The 19,607-nt window shown below is 37.5% G+C and overlaps 1 protein-coding gene across 1 annotated transcript in view; it reads right to left on the reverse strand.

Annotated features, from left to right (window-relative positions):
• Nucleotides 1–1,077: 1,077 nt before the first annotated feature.
• LOC137473313 (uncharacterized) overlaps nucleotides 1,078–19,607 on the reverse strand; it is a 58,298-nt gene continuing 39,768 nt past the window's right edge. Inside the window, exons 16-19 of the mRNA XM_068189195.1 lie at nucleotides 14,810–14,921; nucleotides 10,553–10,636; nucleotides 8,892–9,015; nucleotides 1,078–3,959 (exon numbers count right to left, since the gene is read on the reverse strand). Coding sequence (XP_068045296.1) covers nucleotides 3,839–3,959; nucleotides 8,892–9,015; nucleotides 10,553–10,636; nucleotides 14,810–14,921 — 441 coding nt within the window. The 3' untranslated portion in view covers nucleotides 1,078–3,838. The remainder of the gene's footprint in view (nucleotides 3,960–8,891; nucleotides 9,016–10,552; nucleotides 10,637–14,809; nucleotides 14,922–19,607) is intronic.

Raw genomic sequence — 19,607 nt, forward strand, 5'->3', positions numbered from 1 at the left:
TAATAGCTTTTGTACCTTTAGTACACAAATTTAAGTGGTAAATTCACTGTGGAATATTAAATATAAACATAAAATAATTGAGGAAGTATTTGTTTGGACTGTTAATTGTTGTGGAATAATTTAATGATAAAGCTCATGCTTTATTTTTGATAACTAGGCTGAGATGCAGTAAGAAAGCTGTGAGAGGTAAGAATGCAGCCTTTGTTTAGTAGTGCAGATGAGCCAAAGTATAAAAACTTAAGAGGTGTAAGCCAGTTTCCATTACACTGAAACTCCTGTATTAGAAGGAACCTTATTTTATGCACTAGACATTACTATTTCCATCCTGCTCTCACAGCTAACACAGTAGGGAAAAGGCAGGAAAGGCGGGGAGTTGGAAGGGTATGTTCTTGCCTGTATGAGGAACAGACCTGGTTTAACAAGCAGGCAAAATGAGTTTTTTAACTGACGGAAGTTAAACCAATGCTGACTGCATAGATGCTTACCTTTGTGTATATTTTACCAAACCTCTCTCAATTAGTCAAGTTTTACTTTCAGATCATCTTGGACTGCTGAAATAAGCATAGTTTCATGAATTCAAAATATGTTAAGGCATTCAAGAAGAATAACATCTCTGGATAGGGATTTTTGGAGGGTATAATTTGCAAGAAGAGTATCTGAAAAGCAAAGCCATTTAGTTTAAGCTGATCTGCTGAAAGAAATAATGGACAGAAAACATGTTTGTGAAAGATGGTTTAATAGCATCCAAATGGGCTACTCCAGAGATAAAAAACAACACCTTTGAATTCCCATATCCAACCCATTTGAACACTATACCATTCCTTTCAGCAAATTACAGCTTCCATTACAGAGCTGTAAGTGACCAGCTCTCCAGCAAATAGTATCATTTGCTTTTTTGGTTTTTGTATTTAACAAAGACTAGGGACAGAACAGAAAAAATCTGAACAAAGAAGGGAACCAATGCAAGCAAGACAATGCATAAAATTGCAGACAAGTGAAACAACTCCAAACAAAGAACCTCTGAACTAAGTATCACTTTCTTCCAGTAGAAGAAACCACATAAACAACTAAAACAAATTTATACTTTATAAATGTTCACTTTTATTCAGAAACTTATTGCCTACACATTTCCAGAGTCACTTAAGCAGCATATTGAGTGAACTGCAAAAATTCATTGTAGCCTTTTTATCCTTGTAGGTTTGCTACTGAGGTCTATCACTTTTTCTACTTCTCTCAATAGGCTTCCAAATTATTAAGGAGCATCTTCGAACAAACAATGACTGTAAACATAATAAAACCTGCATGCCAGTTTCCCTCTGAAGTTATTAACTTGGCTATTTTTCTGCAATGAAATAATGACTTATATTTTACAACCTGACAATCATGTTATACACATGGACAGTACCTATGACTTGCTCAGGCAGTAATTGTTTAGATGGATAAAGCATTCATTTATGATACCTTCAATTCAAATGAACAAAACCACAGAAAAGGTGGGAACAATTCACTGCGTAGTCCACATTAGCAAGCAAGAGGCTAGGAAATTAATAACAGTCATAGACAGCACTGGAAATTTAGGAACTACCAGGTTTGGTGACAATTAAAGTACTTGTTTCCATAATTTTGTCTGCTATTAGTTTTGTCAGCACTGAACAATTAAAACAATCTCACCAAAAGAAACAAAAAGATTAATTACTGAATATAAAATGCCTGAACACATGGAGTAATATTTTTATGGCTTCTGCAGAGAAAATACAGTTATCAGAATTTCCACCTTGCTATTGTCCGAGGAAGCATGATACAGATTTTTAAGTCTCTTCTTAATGAGATGAAGTTCCTAAGTATCCCAATTTGAACATGCTAATCATATTGTGCAGGAAGGGAGATGGAGAGGTGTAACTGGGAGTCAGAAGAAAGACAGTATACTGCATTTAACACGGTTTTCCTTCACAGCAGAAGACACCTTTTTGTGGGAAGACACCTTCTGTGCAAATGACAGTCAAATAAACTTAATCCACACATTACTCTGCTGCACAAATCGAGGATTTAATAGGTCTGGAACAAAACCACCCAGCCCTGCTTCACCTCTGCCAGGATTGCACCACCACAAGAAGGAATGAGTCGGCAGACTCCCCTTTCCTCATCTTCAAATTTATTACCACACTAAGATCTGCAACTTGCTACTACTCAGTGCTTTCAAGTGAAGGATTAATTAGTAAAAGATATTGGAAAATGTAATTAAAAAGTCTGTAATTAACCAGACAAAGTGTTGGAAGTTTGGTGGATCACCACCAAAGGTCAGCATTTATGACCAGTCACTGTATAACAGTACCAATTATTACTTTTCTTTATTGCCCAGCAGGGAAAACTGTTCCCCAGTACCAGACGGTGCTGCCTTCCCCGCAGTGCAGAGCAGGTTACCCAGCCTCACTCACTGCACAGGACAGACACAGCTGACAGGACAGCAGTCCAAGCGATTTTCAAATAAAGGATGAGAGAAAGAAAAGAGAGATGGACGGAACAGAAGGTAATTTCCATCTTGAAATAAAGATTATCTTGTCTCATAATTAAATGTTATGTTGCAATTTAAATAATTCTATTTTTCAGGAAATAGATTCTTCATCCATTATATTATCTAGACAGGAAATGTTATCAGGCACAGACAAAGCTATTAGTCTGGTATTGCTGAAAACATTTGCCAATCTGTGCCATATAGCTAAACCAGTGAGAATAACTGTCAAATTTCTACTCTTTAACCTTAAAAAAAAATTTTCATTCAAGAAGCCAGTTCTTGTTTATAATATGTTTTTATACCACTTAGTGTTAAAAGCATATATATTAAACACCTGTTATTCTATCAGCGATTTTAAATCAGGAACATTTTTAATCTGGAAATCCAACAGCATCTGTCCAAGTGCTTTACCCTGTAAGAAAAAAAAAAAACAAACCAACATTTTATTTTACTATCTAAATATACCATCTTTTTAAAATAAGTTTTTTAAAATGGTTTCATATGAGTGTTTTTCCTATAATCAGGGTGAGAATTCATTCTAAGTTTCTTGAGTTTTCAAGCATACAAATCTAAACAGACTGAACAGTGTCTTCCATTTATTAGGTACCTAGTGCTAAAATCAATTAATTTGGGGTTCAATTCTATCTATTCATACATAGCATCACCTTACTTTGTGAGCAATCTTCTTGACTGTGCTGAAATCACATGCACGTGAGCATTTCTGAGCCTATGAGCACAGCTGTATAAGCCATAGCATTGCTCAGGACCTCATCTTCAGGTTTAGATGTTGTAAGTATTTAATATGCAGATTATACATTTTCAAAAAAATTCTTACTTTCAGATTCACATAAAATCATGAACACAAAAGACCTCATATCCATCTGCTTTTCATGTTTACATACATTATTTATCAGTATTTTAACTATAGAAGGCTTAGGCTAAATGAGGAGTTGCCCTACAGCATAGTTCCTGTATATACCTGGAAACAATCAGAATTGTCTAGTAAATCTGCATTTTTCAAAATGAGAAAAAAAGTTTCTGATATTAAATTCTGAAATTAGTTTCTGGTAAACTAATTTTGCTGGTGCATCAAAAAACTGGTAGTCTTCAAATCAGTAACGCTCTTTATGATGTGCTATCTTATTAGTACACATCTTTTTCACCAAATATTCTAAGTCCACTTTCTACTTTCCTATGTTGTTTTCAAACCTTACAAAATTAAACAGACAGTATCTATTAACAGGAAATTAAAAACAAGTGGAGTCAAACCCCAAACTTCACAGTTCCAGCCCAAAAGTTGGCTATAAAGAGACTCATAAAAGATGACTACATTAGAATTATTGCTTTGATACATGCCTGTGGGTCACTTCTTAGGGATGCTATACCACCACCACCAAGGGAATTCTTCAGAACAAAATTTAATCCATGGATTCCTGGTAACTCATATCTGTAAAATAAAAACTGCATATTATTTTTCAGCAGATTTTGGAAGAAACACACGTAGAGAACATAAAAAAAAAAACCCGGCATGCAAAATTCTCATGCTTCTGATCCCACTGCTGAGTCAAGTCCAAAAGATAACAAGATTAACACAAAGCCTTACCTGCCTTCTTGTTCCTTCCTCTTACTCCAAATGACCAGCCCTTAATAGTTTTAAAGCTGGACCATAAGGTAATCATTCTCCTCTATTCAAAACTCACCCATTTCTAATAGGGCTGTTTCAAGAGTTCGTTCTTTCTGTGAGTAAAAGTCCATATCTGCAAGCCAGAGGTTCAAGATCCAATATGAACTTGGACAACACGATGGGCAAGTATTTTTATTAGCTCCTAGTTCTGATACTGAAAAGTAAAATCACTTAATTCCTGGAACTCACTTTTGCTACCAAATGCTGCCAGCTAATTGGAGAGACACCTTCTTCATTACTAAGAAACATCTATGAGTCACTACATCAAGTCTTACAACGAACAGATAACTTTATGGCAAATTCAAATCAGAGCTTTCCTGGAGCCATGTACATTGTTCAGATAAAATTTTATTTTAGTGTGACAGACCTATGTTTCTGTTCCATCGCCACTGTAAGCATTTTTCCATCCTTGCTTTTGACTGGTGCAGTTCCAATTTGGAAACTTCTGTAGCAGTTGGCAAATGGCTCTGTGGTTTCGTATTGTTTCAAATTCCATAAACAGGTCTACAGTATATTTCCATTTGCCTCTCCTTGCACTGTTTTGTCATCTTCCTTCTATTGTTGGTTTTCTTTAGTTTTGCTTTCCTCCAATATTTTCTTCATTTAAGTACCTGATAGTTTTGCTTTAATTCCACAGAAGAGGATTTAAATCAGAACTTCATCAAGCCATGAGGAATTAACAGAGAAAGCTGATATCCAATTTAAATCCTGCTTCCTCCAACATCACTTATTTTTTAGTCACCTACCCAATCTTCATCTGTTTGGGACAGATTCTTTAAATCTTTCCCCTAATACAGGTGGAATTTCTTGCAGTGTTCTTATACTGATGATTTTGTCACTTTGAGATTTATCTCTTTCAGTTCCTTTTGAGCATTGTGAAAACCATAGCTGTTACTGGTGCCCTGTCTGCCCTTTTATCTTGGGCATATGACCTTTCCACCTCTTGTGGAAAGAGATGATTCTGCTGAGCAGTCTGGCAATCACTTCAGTTCTTGTTCTACAAAGCAAGTAGTCATCCTAGTGTCCGTCTCCCAGGCAAAAAAAATTAAGTTTCTTCTATTTTTTCATTTCCACACTCTATTTTAATATTAGTATTATTAGTTCTTATTAAGAAAAAATAAATGGCATCAGCCTTCTGTTGCCCTTTCTCAAAAACTAGCTGACAGGCACCATTATCATGCTTAAAGACAAATCCACTGGGAAGGCAAGAAAGTCGATTAATCCACCAGTGCTCTATTAGACAACACAAATATGAAGAATAAAGCAATTCTACAATAAGTTACTTATCTAATTTACTGAATTTAATACCATAATCAACTATATAGCACAACTCCAGAAAATTTTCTAAAAAGCGAAATAAAAATTTCCAATCACCACATACCATGAAAGCCAGAGATCTACCAAAGCAGAGCACTACACTATAAATTTTACTCTGAAAAGCTGGCAAAGATTTCCAGGCAGCAAAGAATTTCACAACTGGAGGATGTCTCCTCAAGAACTAAACTGATGGAATTTCAATTCCTAGTATCTCATCTCTCAAAAGAAATGTCATGAAGATCAATCAGAAAAAACAAATCAGGAGAAAAACTGAAGAGCATATACAAAGAAGTGCAAGAATTTAATTTCACTTTCTGCAGTAATTTTGGCAGAGGAAATAAGTAATACAAGCAACAGATCTTAATTTGGAACACTATAACATGGCACATTAATTTTATTTACTTTGAGAAAATATTTAGAGTGGGGTAATGTTGCTAAAATGAGAATGACAAAATAATGTATGAAGGCCAGCATCTTCACTCTTTTAAGACTTGTCTGAAGCATCTGAGCATCCAAAACATTTCCACACAGAAAATAAACTTGCACAATAAAAGGAGGAAAAACAACTATAACCATTATAATAGTCTTAAACAGCAACAATAGATTAACCAAAATGCTGGCAGGCATTTACTCAGCAATGTTGAACAATTTAAGCCTAATTAACTGAGATCTAAAGGAAAAAAATTATCTAATTGTACAACTTAATTAAATGTTTTAAGAGCTGCTTTTAAAAAACACAGTAAACAAGCCTTTCAAAGAATACTCTGTGACAGAAACCAGTACGACAAGGAATAGTCACTGTTCTAGCTGAATTCTTATGCTTATGCACAATGGAGTGCCTGCTTAACTACTTCCTTTAAAGTGCTGTCCATAACATTCAGAGAAGTCAGGTTTTCCAGTGAATTTCCCATTAAAAAGCATGGAAATAATAATGATACAAAATTATTTAAAGCATTTAAATCAAGGAAAAGACATGATTCTTTTCAGCACAGGAAACCAGGAGCCAAGTCCATAGCCTTAAAGAAGTGTTTGTATATGAGATATGCTGTAGAGAAATACTTATTTTTAACATACAAATATATGTTAAAAAAAAGCCATCTAGAAAGATCAGCATCCACATTCCTTTTCTTCAGCTCTTGGTGAAAACATTGCATAGAAAAAAATCAGCTGCCAATTTTTAATACTTCTGAGCATTGAAACGTTCTCAAAACATTACATATACCAAATTTCAGAAGATGCAAATAACAAAATCTTATAGGACAGTTTTACTGTCCTTCTTAAATGACTGACCTAGTACCACTGCATAAAAAGTTTCTTGTTCTGTATCTTAAGATACCCGGATCTGTTAAGAATGTACTCCAGCACTCTACTTTGAGAGGCAATCACCCAAGGATTGAAATATCATCTTTTGCTATTATACCTGCAGATCTGGAAGTTTATGAGTTTTTTGTGATCTTTACCAAAATAATCCCACCTTTTCTCCGTTCAGTACGCCAATTTAATGCCTCTCATGAAAAAGCATGAAAGGCAGCTGGTTAACAGACTCTGTTTTGCAGTAAGTAGAGCCATGGTTGTTATGTTTATAGTAGCAAAACTAATACATCGTTTTTAACTACTCATCATTTAAATAAAGGAAATGAAGGAAAATCAGACAGTAAGACAACTCTTTTTTAATGACAGTTAAAACTAAAAAATAAACAAGTAATTTAAAAAGAAACTACACAATCTGAAGCACATGAGCATAATCCCTATAATCCTAAATATTTCCACAAAAGGTTTTATTCTTTTTCCCCAGTAGCTTTCCAATTCACTCACAGAGCTCCATTATCACACCATTAAAGGAAGCCAAAACCACAAACAGATAATCTAATTAATCAAATTAATTTGGCTTCATCCAGACAGAGCAAATCTCTACTTTTATTTATGAACATAAACAGCATTAAGGAATGACAATGAATCAATTTCTAGAAGGATCATTAGGAGACATGACATTGTTTATTTCTTCTCATCTCTGCTCTGTTTCCAAGGAAATTCAATTATAATTCTTAGTATCACATTTTATTAGACACATAGATTTGTTAGCACTTATGAAACAGTGGGTGAGATCTGCGCTGAGCTGCTTATGAAGACAAAACCAGCACTTAATAATTCAAAGATCAGGGGTTAAAGTAACTCCAAGCTCTCTCTGAGCTTTGAGCAGTACCTTTCTGACTCAAGATTTTTGAACAAACAAAAAGACAGTCAACAGTTGATCCACTACCCATGGAAATACATAAAGGATTTTGGCAAAATCTCCTTATGTGCAGCATAACTGACTTTGTATCAAAACATGTTTTAGAAGACTTTAGAAGAAGGTTTGTGGCAGTATTCAGCTTTTACTTGTTTTCAAAGAGATAAAAAGGTTCAAAATCTGCTGACTGTTTTAATGGCCATCCTTAGGAGAGCGAGCTTCATTACCTCATGCTACAACAAGAGCAGTGTATGTTTCATTCAGTCCCTAGGAAGGGCCCTGAGCATCAGCCATGCCACAAAAATAAGAATGTTACATATGTTGTCTGCTGGCAGAGGACATTCTTTAGTAGATGAGCATCAGCCATGCCACAAAAATAAGAATGTTACATATGTTGTCTGCTGGCAGAGGACATTCTTTAGTAGATGAGTATCGCAGAAGTGTGCTGTTCAGGATGTATTCTCTTTCAGATTTTAATAGAAATTAGCTATACTTTTTCTCTAAATTCTGGCTTGGCACAAAAATTCATGGCACAAAAGTGGCTGAGAGTGAAGTACTAGAAGGAATACTTTATCTAAAGTGAGTGAACTTCATAAATATTAAAATGCTTTGCAGAAATGAGACACATTTCTGATGGACCACCAGGTAAGTTTGGGCTCCAGACTACAGTGGCTGTGTGAATGTCTTTCAGGTAGTGTTTTACAGATTTCTAGCTCTCAGTTCAGCAGTGGCTCAGAGGCTTGGGAAGATTCAGTTACCAAGGCTCCTGCAGTTCCCAAATGGTGCAAAACCAGTGTAAAGATAAATTTCTCAAAGGGCATTGGAAGCTATTTCTAGTTGGTAAAGACATTCTGTACTGGAACGAAACAAAGGAACAGCCCCAACACTACTATGCTAATTCTGAGAATTTAAATGCCTTCACTAAACGGATTCACGGCCTTCGTCCAGCTTCGAGAGAGGCCCAAGTTCATGTTCTTTCTCAGTGACTGTGCTCAAGTTGTTATTTAAAAAGGCAAAGGAAGATACATCAAAAAACCCAATGAAAATACATATAAGTTTACAATATTTATGTTAACATATTTTAAGGTAACTTCTGATAGCATCATGTATCTACCATACAACTATGGGCTGTGCAGCAAGCTACTTACCTTGTTACTAGCTCTTCTTCTGGTTTCTCATGCTCTAAAAGGTGTTGAAAGTAATTCTCCAGGGCTTGAGCAGTTAAAGTTTTCTTTAGGTATGGATAGTAGAGGGGATGCCGTGCTATCACACCTGTTAGGCATTAACTAGCATTAGCTGAAATAGGAACTGTTAAACCCAATTTGTATTTATCCTTTCAAAACCAATTTGAGGTCCTCTGCTTAACTGAAACTGTACACATGGATCCCCTTTATTGAGCTTCTGAATAAAAAACACAGCAGTATGACAGCTCTCCCTCTGTCAGTAGAGATGTAGGGTGGAGCATGACACCAAAGAATACTAAGTTACCACTAAGTGATCACTGGATTTTTTCTGCTCCAAACAGTCCCTGCCACTGAAAGACACCTAAAGAACAACATCATCACAACAAACAACCCACAGGCAATTCTGTTCCCTTAAATGGCTTGCAAGACTTAGATATTTAAGTAATCACAATTAACCACAACAAGCAATGATCAGTGACCAAAGGTTTGGTCCTTGCCCCACCTCTTGCATGGGATTCTGACGTATGTATGACAAATCACAATTACATTTTTATTACTGTAAATATGTTTTATAAGCTTCAGCTAATTTTATGCTGAAGCTGAGGTACCAGAGCAGGATCAGGAAAACAGCTTTGTATCACTGGGACCTTTCTATCTGGACTTAAATTAGAGGTTAAGTTTGTTGTTGTTAGTGTTGTTCCTTAGAAAACCAGCAGCGTCTTTGTATCTGAAGCAGTCTATTACATATACATCATTCATGACTTGGCAATGCTACACTGCAACAGTGGTCAATCATGGAGAAAGAAAAAGAAAAAAAAGGAAAAAGGAAAAAAAAAAATCAACATTGCTTCATTCTTCAACCCAAAAAAACTAGTTTCACAAACAAGGACAAGAAAACTATATTCCTGAATACAAATGGACAAAATTCATCAGTTTTAGCATGACAGCTAATAGCAAATCAAATCCCAAACGCACCTTTAATTCATACTGAGCTTTGAACACCACACGCTCTCATCTTCCAACAAGTAAGAGAGCCAATTGTTGCATGCAGAAGTAAGGAATAGAAGGAATTATTAAACAATGCAAGAAGCAGCACAATCAATGCAAAGAGACTGCACACTGAAATACACCATTTACATTAGCAATATAATAAAAACATTCTTGTACATATGAGAACAACTTTAGTATTTCCTAATACTGTCAATGTTTTAGCCATAGACGTGTTACAAAATTAATGCATGAAAATATTATAAACGATCAGACAACCAAGAAATTATATTATGTAACATATATATATGAAGGAGTAGCAACTGATGTGTAAAAGAAACCTTAAAAAGGCATTTCTTAACTTCTGGGAGTTCAGCTTTCCAACCCTAAACAAAAACCTTTCTTTTTAGTATGACATTCTAGTATTTTTCTTAGTACCTCAGATTACAACAGCTGCTAATCAGAAGACCACAGATATTTCATTAGTAAAACCCAGACTCAATATATATTTTCTTTTGTTTCAGCACAATTATAAAAAAAGTTCAAGTAATGTTTAAACAAATTAAAACTAGCACTTGATATGTAACTCTTATGTGAAAATGTTACATCACTTCAGAAAGCAAAGGAAAGAAAAATACCTATGTTTGCAGAATTGCCTTTGTCTCCACTTCTAGTATAGGCAAGCTCTTCTAAGCGGTAAGTATGTGGACCACTTGGCAGATCTGTACAACATAAAAATGAATTAATTTTAGTGGTGCTACAAATAATTGCATATTTTGAAGGAGTAACTGTCAGTTCAAGTGCATGCTTTTTGCATTGTTTGCAGTACTCTGAAAACATAGCCAGTCTTTCTCACAGGAGCACCAAGACAAAAAGGAGGTGAGACTGGGGAACATTATAAAGTTGATCCCTCCTGCTCCAAAGCAGGAGGCATAGCAGTTGCTTGTCTTTTCTTGACTAGCCAGTAACTTTTGTCCCCTTAACACACAGATCTGTTTCCAGTGCAGGTGGAAAATACCTGCAGTTGTTCCTGTCCTGATAATTCAATAACGTCTGTTTAATCTGCTAATGCCTGTAGAAAAACAGTAACAACTTAAATTCCTTTTCAAGACAATGCATCTCTCACTTGCATTTGCACTATACAGCTTCTTATCCAGCGGTATAGAAGAAACCTAAGATTTCTTTTTCAAGTTACTGGTTTTGTAAAAATCTTAGTATTATGTAAGAAAATGTATGCTTTCAAAGCCAGACTTGATTTTCTAACTTGTCAATGTCTGAGTATTCGATGTTCAAGAAACACTGAGGTTGTTGCAGGTCACTGAAAGAAGCTGATATGAAATATTTTTATCCATCAATGTATCAAAAAGCAAACCCTCTCCCATCCAACTCCAGAAATTTAGTATTGTGGGATTCACACAGCATATATACCTGAGGTTTGACAGTTAAGTTACACAGCACAGACCTCTTGCAATTGTTGATTCTGAGAGTAGTAGGCTGTCACCATCTAGCTCCTGTACTCTAAAGTAAGAGATGAAGCACCCACTCTGCTAATGAGTTTGAGTTAGTCACTGATCACAGCGTAAGACAAACTTGAAGCATGGGCTATATCCAAGCTTTTAGGCAGTGAGAATCGAGTAATGTTCAGTCAGTTTTGCTTCTGATCCAACTTTCCTATGGCCATATGAACTCTCCTGGACTCCTTGGCTTTTCAGTCTCACCATCAGTAACAGAATGACCTCCACTCCTGACTCACCATAAATTTCTCATCCCTCAGTCCTTCTCTCCTCTGTCCCCTTCCTGTCTTTTGTTTCATCCTTCTGGACACAAGTGGCGGTTCTCTCCCTCTCTCTGCTCCTTGGCACCAGCAGGGGGAATATGCAGGGCAGGCAAGTGACAGCCTTCCTGCTTTGTGGCAGCTTCTGGTGCAACTGCTGCTAATGGCAGCCAGAAGAAGCAAGTTAAAAATGTCCTGAATTTAAAGGAATTGAATATACAAGGTCTTGTAAATCAGTTATGCTGGACTAACTTTATGTTGCAAGGCACAATGCAATTTGAAAATACATCAGTCTGTCCTTTTTGTACTATTATTGCTTCTGCTGAGAATACCAAACTATTTGGTTTGGGGTTTTTTTGCTTCCTTTTTAAATTTTGTTTTAATTTTAGGGAGTAGGAGACCCAGTATTAAAAACATTATGCTCCAAATGCTGGCCTAGGACATCACTTAGAGCACAGTGCACCTACTATGCAGGCATGAGTAGAAATGTAGTCTGTGAACTGCATCAGGTGATTAGGTACACCCTGCCCTAGCCTAATCATACTTCCTGCCCACAGAAAATTGCTGAGACAGACATGAGCCAGGCTGACCTGGGTAAGAGAGAAATTATGTCCAAATCCTACTGGCTGCAGTTGTCACTGACCCTGTCTGTGGCAGTGGCAGCTGGACAGATCCCCCAAGTCCATCTGGATATGGGGTGGGAGATATATCGGATAAAAAAATGCCTTAGTATGACTTCACATGTAATTTGTACAGTCTGTGTTTGGTTGAAGCAGATCAGTCAACACTCACAAGAGGAGCTCTGCTGGCACATTTGAGTGGCAGTAACAAGGAAAACAATAACGAAAAACTAGGGGCTCACCACAGCAACCTCTTCTACTGGCACACCTGCATACAATATACAATGCGTGCATATACAATTCAAGCCAAAATGTAGTGCTTTTTCAAAGGCTGAAATTTGACAATATCTAAAATCGCATAAGCTACAGAAATCTTTTCTCCATCAGACATTTTACACAGTCAGTCTCTGACAATCTGCCTTTAAACAAAACAAGTTCAAGTCAGTGCTTTTGGTGTTCTCATTTATTACTACCCTAATTGATTTATCTTTCACAATCTGTTTATCAGGAAATTGTTTTCATTTAATAAACATCTTAAACAAATCTAAGAAAGAATTCCCTTCAAAGCTAGGGAAAATGGTGAATACAAATTCCACCATCCCAGAAGCACATCTAGCACATATTTTAAATCCATTTTCACATATTTCTCTTATCTATTCAACAACAACTAACAGTCCCTCACCCTTGAGATAACCATGAAACTAAGAAAAATACTCTCCTCCTTTCTAAATGCTGACAGAAAATGCTTTAACAGAAGCTATTCCTTTTACAGTCTAACCCATTTGTCTTTCTCATCCATGCTGTCTTACATTAAGCCACAGAAGTAGGTAAGTATTTAGTCACATGGAGAAAATATTTATATTTACAACCAAGGGCAAAAGTTTAGAGATGCTTCTCAGGGGAAACAACCAGAGAAGTTCTGCTCTCTCTCAAAAGAGGGCTTTTGCCTGAAGAATTCAGTAGTTAACTGCTGGTGTCAGGCACCTCAGAAAGTTTTCTCAAGTTATAAGAAGGCAGTAGGGAGTCCAATAGCTTTTTGCTTCTCCAATATTTAGCATTGTAGTCACCTTGAAAAAAACCCCAAACCTAGGACCTTTGCTAACCCTTTCATTAAGCAAAACAGTGATTTCCTATTCCTTAACTTGCCCAGTCTGATGGTGCAAATACCATGCTGCCCTCCTGAGAACTCCCAGGGAGCTGAGAGATGTTGATGAGACATCAGACTTCCAACAGACATAAGAACTGAAACCTACTTAGGAGTTTAAATTGTTTCCACATGACACAAATCATTCTATTGAAGAGATGTTTGAATAGATGGGGGAAATGAACACATGCATGGCAATCAGGCATCCAACTATCAGTGGTTTTCATATGGCAATAAACACAAAGTCATGTATGTATTTCAAAATTTCTCTATGTGATACAAACATTCCCTTCTAACTCATATTAGTTGTTACATTATTCTATTGCTAGTTTTGAGAAAACATTACTCACCTTTATCTAGAATCCAAAGTAAACCTTAACATGTAAATGCCTTAATAGCATTTATGTTTTAAGTATACACAGACTTTAATACCTGAATTACTCTTTCACCATCAGTATTATTTTCAGAAATTTTTCTAACTTGTTATTTTTAGGTAGAGTCATCTGATTCAGATTTTCAAATACCTAGCCTCAGCTTTAAATTAATTCTCTCAGTTCTCTGGTAAGCAGAAATAAGATAATGAAGACTGTTTGGACCAAAAGGGAATGATGGCGCTTGCTATACTTTAAGAAATACTGTATATAGTTCAACCATTAGAAGTAATAAAAATTTTCAGGTGTCCAGCACTTTTAATAATTGCTTGTATGAGCAACTCTGATTTAACACTTCCTTTTCATTGCAGACATCCTGACCTACTCCATTCAGCTCACCAGTTCGCCCTTAAGGTTCTTTTCTTTCTCAGATAATTTGGTTAGACAAGTCTAGCACCAACACAGCAAGTATCATGCTGGATTACTACCCCAGAATGGTTGTTTTTAAAGTCACAAGTTCCAGGTTGATCCCGTTCTTATTAATTTTGTGAAGGCTGCCATATGGAACAGGAGTGAAATTTAATTATCTAAGCGCTGTGAGTCCGTAAATCATTCTGTTCGTCTGTCCTCTATTCTGAACGCTATTTTGATGTAAGATAAACCCACCTATTCCCAGGATCCACAAAAACTAAGATTACAGTATACTTTGAAACCAGATTTCAATTTCAAGCCAGCTTTACATGATCTTCAGTTGTGTTTAAGGCTCAGAGGTTTTTGATAAAAATTTACTTCCATACTTGTTATAGTCTCAAATACATGTTATACTATATGACACTAATCACCTTCCAAGAAAACAGTTTGTGTTTTGCAACAGCCATAAAAATGTATCACATAAGGAGGCAAAGTATTTCACAGACAAAATCTAACACAATTTGTCAGAACAAAAATAGCAAATGATAAATTCACAAGTACAAAGATGAACATACCTTTCAATTCACTGCTAATCTTGGGTAGATCAAATGAAACCACCTCATCTGATGTAAACGTGAGATCCTCCTCAAATATCTCAACATGCTGCCCACTTAAAAATAGGTTGATCTGTACAAAGAACACAGATTTTCAAGCAGTCAAATCAGAAATCCACTGCAATGTGAATAAATAAAGCATATTCCTAATTAAGTACTGATCTAGTAGACTTCCAGTAATAGCTTTATGGATAAGGCTCTGTTGCTCCCTGTTAAAAGGTCACAATACAGTAACAATTCATTATAAACCTAAAAGAAATCTTTGTTTTGGGAAAAAAGGGCATAAAATAACCCCAAAGGAATGCTCCGTCCAGTTTGGTATTTTTTAAAGGAAGACAAATCTCTTTCCATCTCACTCTATATACTGCAACACTGCATGAAATTTTGTGTCACAACTCTTGATAGCTGAATCCCAAAACTTGAGCATTTCAATCTTTTCCAAGCTGCAACCCCCCTTTAATTCTTAATGTTGCTGTCTGTATTATAGAAAAACTTATCTCTGCATTCTGTGTTCATCTTCAAATGTATTTTCTGAAAACTGATTAAAAAATACAGCAATACAGGAATTTTGGGCTTGGTTGCTGCTCAGTAGCAACACTTAGAGTGCACTCTAAGTCAAGGACTTTTCAGTTTCCCATGCTCTGCCAGCAAGCAGATGCACAGGAAGCTGGGAGGGACCACGGCCAGGACAGCTGACCTGAACTGGCCAGAGGGATATCCACACCAAAGAGCATCATGCCCTGTACATAAATGGGGAGAGTGGGGAGTTGGCTGGGAGCTGCTGATCACTGGTGGGGGACAAGCTGGGCATTGGTCAGTGGGTGGAGGGACACTCTACAGTGCATCACTTGTCTTTCTTGTGTTTTATTCCCCTCTTTTTTGTCACCTCCCTTTTAATAATACCAACAACTACTACTTTGTTTTAATTATTAAACTGTTCTTATCTCAACTTGTGTGGTTAATTTTTTACCATTTTTCCAATTCTCCCTATTACACTGGGGAGGCAGGAGGTGAGAGAGTGGCTGAGTAGCACTTAGTTGGCAGCTGGGAATAAACCCTGATAAGCCTTTTTCATGTCCAATGTGGGGCTTAATACGTTGAGATAACAACAGATCTCACTAGAGCATGTTACAACAAATTTCTTACAAGCATTCATTGTATCAGTTTAATAGCCAGTGGCAACAATGACTTATTTGCTCTCAAAGTTGATGTGTTTGTTCTTCAATTATGTACCACCTTACTTGCAGTGTGTGTTATCTGTTACAATGTTTATCACCCATGGAAATTCGGCTGAGGTTATCAAGCTGTACTTTGTAACACTGGCTAATGATATGATATAATTGCTGGTTGTGAAACCAATCTGATACTTGCATTCAGCATTGCTGTCATCCCTGTTCTTGGGAGTCATCTATCAGAAGCTATTGATAATTATACCTTTTACCTTTTCTCTTTGGAAACTCAGACCATGGAGGGGACACACTTCCCTTCCTCTTCCCCTTATCCTCCAGGCTAATTACAATAGATCTTGAGTATTCTGAATATCCTGAGATGCTCAAACTAGCATGTTCCTATCATTATGTCTTCACAGAATCAATGAGATTGGGAAAGACCTCTGAGATCATCAAGTCCAACCTATGATCCAACACCACAATGTCAACTAGACTTAAGTGCCACATCAAGTCTTTCCTTAAACACCTCCAGGTACGGTGACTCCACCTCCTCTCAGGTATTTGTAGTGTGTGGTAAGGTCTCCCCTGAACCTCCTTTTCCCCAGGCTAAACAACCACAGCTCCCTCAGCTGCTTCTCCTAAGACTTGTGCTCAAGATCCTTCACTAGCTTTGCCAGCTTCTCTGGATGTGCTCCAGCACCTCAAAGTCCATCCTAAATTGAGGGGCCTAGAATTGGACACATGACTCAAGATGTGGTCACACCAGTGCTGAATACAGGGGGATGATCAGTGCCCTGGTCCTGCGGGCTACACTATTGCTGATACAGTCCAGGATGCCATTTGCCTTCCTGTTTAAAGTTTAAATAGCTATTTAAGACTATTTCTCAGAGATCAGCCTTGCAGAGAAAGACTTGGGCGTGATGGCTGATGGAAAACTCAACCCGTTAGTGTACGTTTGCAGCCCAGAAAGTCAACCGAATACTGAGCTGCATCAAAAGGAGTGTGGCCAGTCAGTTGCAAGAGGTGATTCTCCCCCTCTACTCTGCTCTTGTGACACCCCACCTGAAGCATTGTGGACAGTGCTGGTGTCCCCAAAATATGAAGGACATGGACCTGCTGGAGCAAGTCCAGAGGAGACCATGAAGTTCATAAAAGAACGGAAGCAACTTCCCTACAAAGACAGACTGAGGGAGTTGGGGCTGTTCAGCCCAGAGAAGAGAAGGTTGTATGGAGACCTCATAGCAACCTACCAGTATCTGAAGGGGCCTATATGGAAGCTGGAGAGCAGCTCTTTGTCAAGAACTGTGGTGACAGGACAAGGGTAATGGGTACAAATTGAAAAAAGGGGAAATTTAGGATATTAGGAGGAAGTTTTTCACTGCGAGGGTGGTGAGACACTGGAACAAGCTGCCCAGGGAAGTCAGGGATGCCCCATCCCCAGAGGTTTTCAAAGCCAGGCTGGTTAAGGCCTTGAACCACCTGGTCTAGTGGGAGGTATCCTTACCCACAGCAGTGAAGGTTGGGACTAGTTCATCTTTAAGGTCTATTCTAACCCCTTAACATTTTGATTGTCTGATCTGCCCTGAGGCTGGATTGTTAAGAGTAGCAAGGGGTATGGGGTGGTAAGTGCAAATGCATAGGATTGTGAACACCTTGCATTTTGGAACTTCACCTTTGAACAAGTACAGAATCCAGAAAAACTAGTAAAATATTTAGAAAAAGTATGCTGTCACCTTGGCAATTCCAGAGAGACAGATCACTGCAATGTGCTGGCCCAGGCCTACCAAGCTCTGTTTGACACTATTCTTCTTAAGGGGAAAAGAAGACCTCTGGATCTGATGATAAAACAAAAACCCTGCAGCTACTCCAACCCCAGTTACAGGCACTGCAGAGGAATGAGAGCACTAACCCCTCCTAATTATCAATCACTCTGATATACAAGAAATGGACACAAAACTCAGCCTACAAGGGAGGATGAAGCAGGCTCATCACAAAAACAGGAGAAAGGCAGAACAAGATACCTATCTTTAAATCAGATGTGGGATATGCAAAAATATTTCACCTGTCTTCCAGGTCAGCACATCTGGCTGCTGTGATGCTGGGATAATGGAGCTAGTAGCCTGTAATCAGAGGGTGTGGAAGCCAAGTAGCTATGATCACTTTCTAGGGAAGGGGGTATTGACAACTGGACTTGAAAAAGGGGCCTAGGTCCTCAGCCTCTGAAGAAGACTCCTGTTAAGTCTGAAGGAAAGGTATCCCTTGAAGGAAAATGCTGTATGTCACCCAGATAAGAGCACCACAATGCAGGGAGCACCTCAATTCAGTTCTTGAAAGAATTAGCCATGCTAGAAATGATTTATTGTGACCTGACTAATGCGCAGATTAGTCAGGTCAGATGCAGATGAAGCCCTATTCCCGTGACCCACAGGACAGCAATCTGTGTGTGGCACATCATCACTGTATCCCAAGTGATTGGCAGCAATGACCTGGAGAGACAAAGAGGCACCTGGCGTGGATCAAGTGGCTCAACACCTCCAAAAACATGGGATAAAAAAAAAAGTCTTGCTCCCCAATATATATATATATATATGGACCAGTATCTCAGCTTTTAACAGTAACCATCCTTTTGATCAAGAGGAAGGATGTAGGAAGTAGACACACAGCAGGCTACTCCTTCAGTTTTACCTCTGGGACCACTGACAGGACATGAAGAAGTGGGGTGGAAGTGAATGGCATTCACTTCATCTGTATTGGAGGACTCCCATTATGAAAGATTCAGACACAATCAGGTTAAACTTCCAGAATAAAGCAATATAAATGAACTTAGCTACAGCAGTTATCAGTGCTCAGTTGTCAGCAAATGCAAAATAACTCTACTCAGCACTCTTTCTTAAGATTGTCCTTAAAGAGTAACTAATAGTGACTCGCCTTCAGTAGGTTTGCTGCAATTTCTCCCTATGTAAAAGTTTTAGGTTACCTTCAAAGCACACATAGAAAACAGCTACTATTTGAACTGTAAAATCACTGGTGATCTATGATAAAATCAGTACAATTGTATAAAAGCAGTGAAAACAACAAACAAGACATTGAATCCAAACTGACACCCAGAAAGGTATTACCTAACACAAAAGAAAAGAACCCACTGTGGCAATGTTAACATAACTTGTAATCTGCTTATGGATTTTTTTTTAGTTTTAGGTCAAATGCTGACCTAGAGTAACTAGACTCTTTGTAACTGGACTTCTAATTTAGAAAATCAGTTAACTCATACCATACTCACTCTGTAATCTCTTACTGGACAATAGTTTTAAAAACATGGCTAGAATTTTGAATCAAGGACTTGAATCATACCACATTTTTACCCTCAATATTACTACAGGACAACAGTGATAGGAAACACTGCATTTTGCTGACAGCATATCAGTGCCCCTATCAAATTAGTTACACAGAGCAAGGACTTTGATTTTCTGTATTGAAAAGAGTAAATGCAAGACTGCTTTCTTTCCTTGTTAAATTAGTTTGCTGTGTAATCTCAATAGCATTTTACCAAGTCTGGAATATGGTGCTAATTAAGTAAGTTAATACTGAAT

The sequence above is a fragment of the Anomalospiza imberbis genome, chromosome 4, assembly GCF_031753505.1.
Source record: "Anomalospiza imberbis isolate Cuckoo-Finch-1a 21T00152 chromosome 4, ASM3175350v1, whole genome shotgun sequence".
Taxonomy (NCBI): Eukaryota; Metazoa; Chordata; class Aves; order Passeriformes; family Viduidae; genus Anomalospiza; species Anomalospiza imberbis.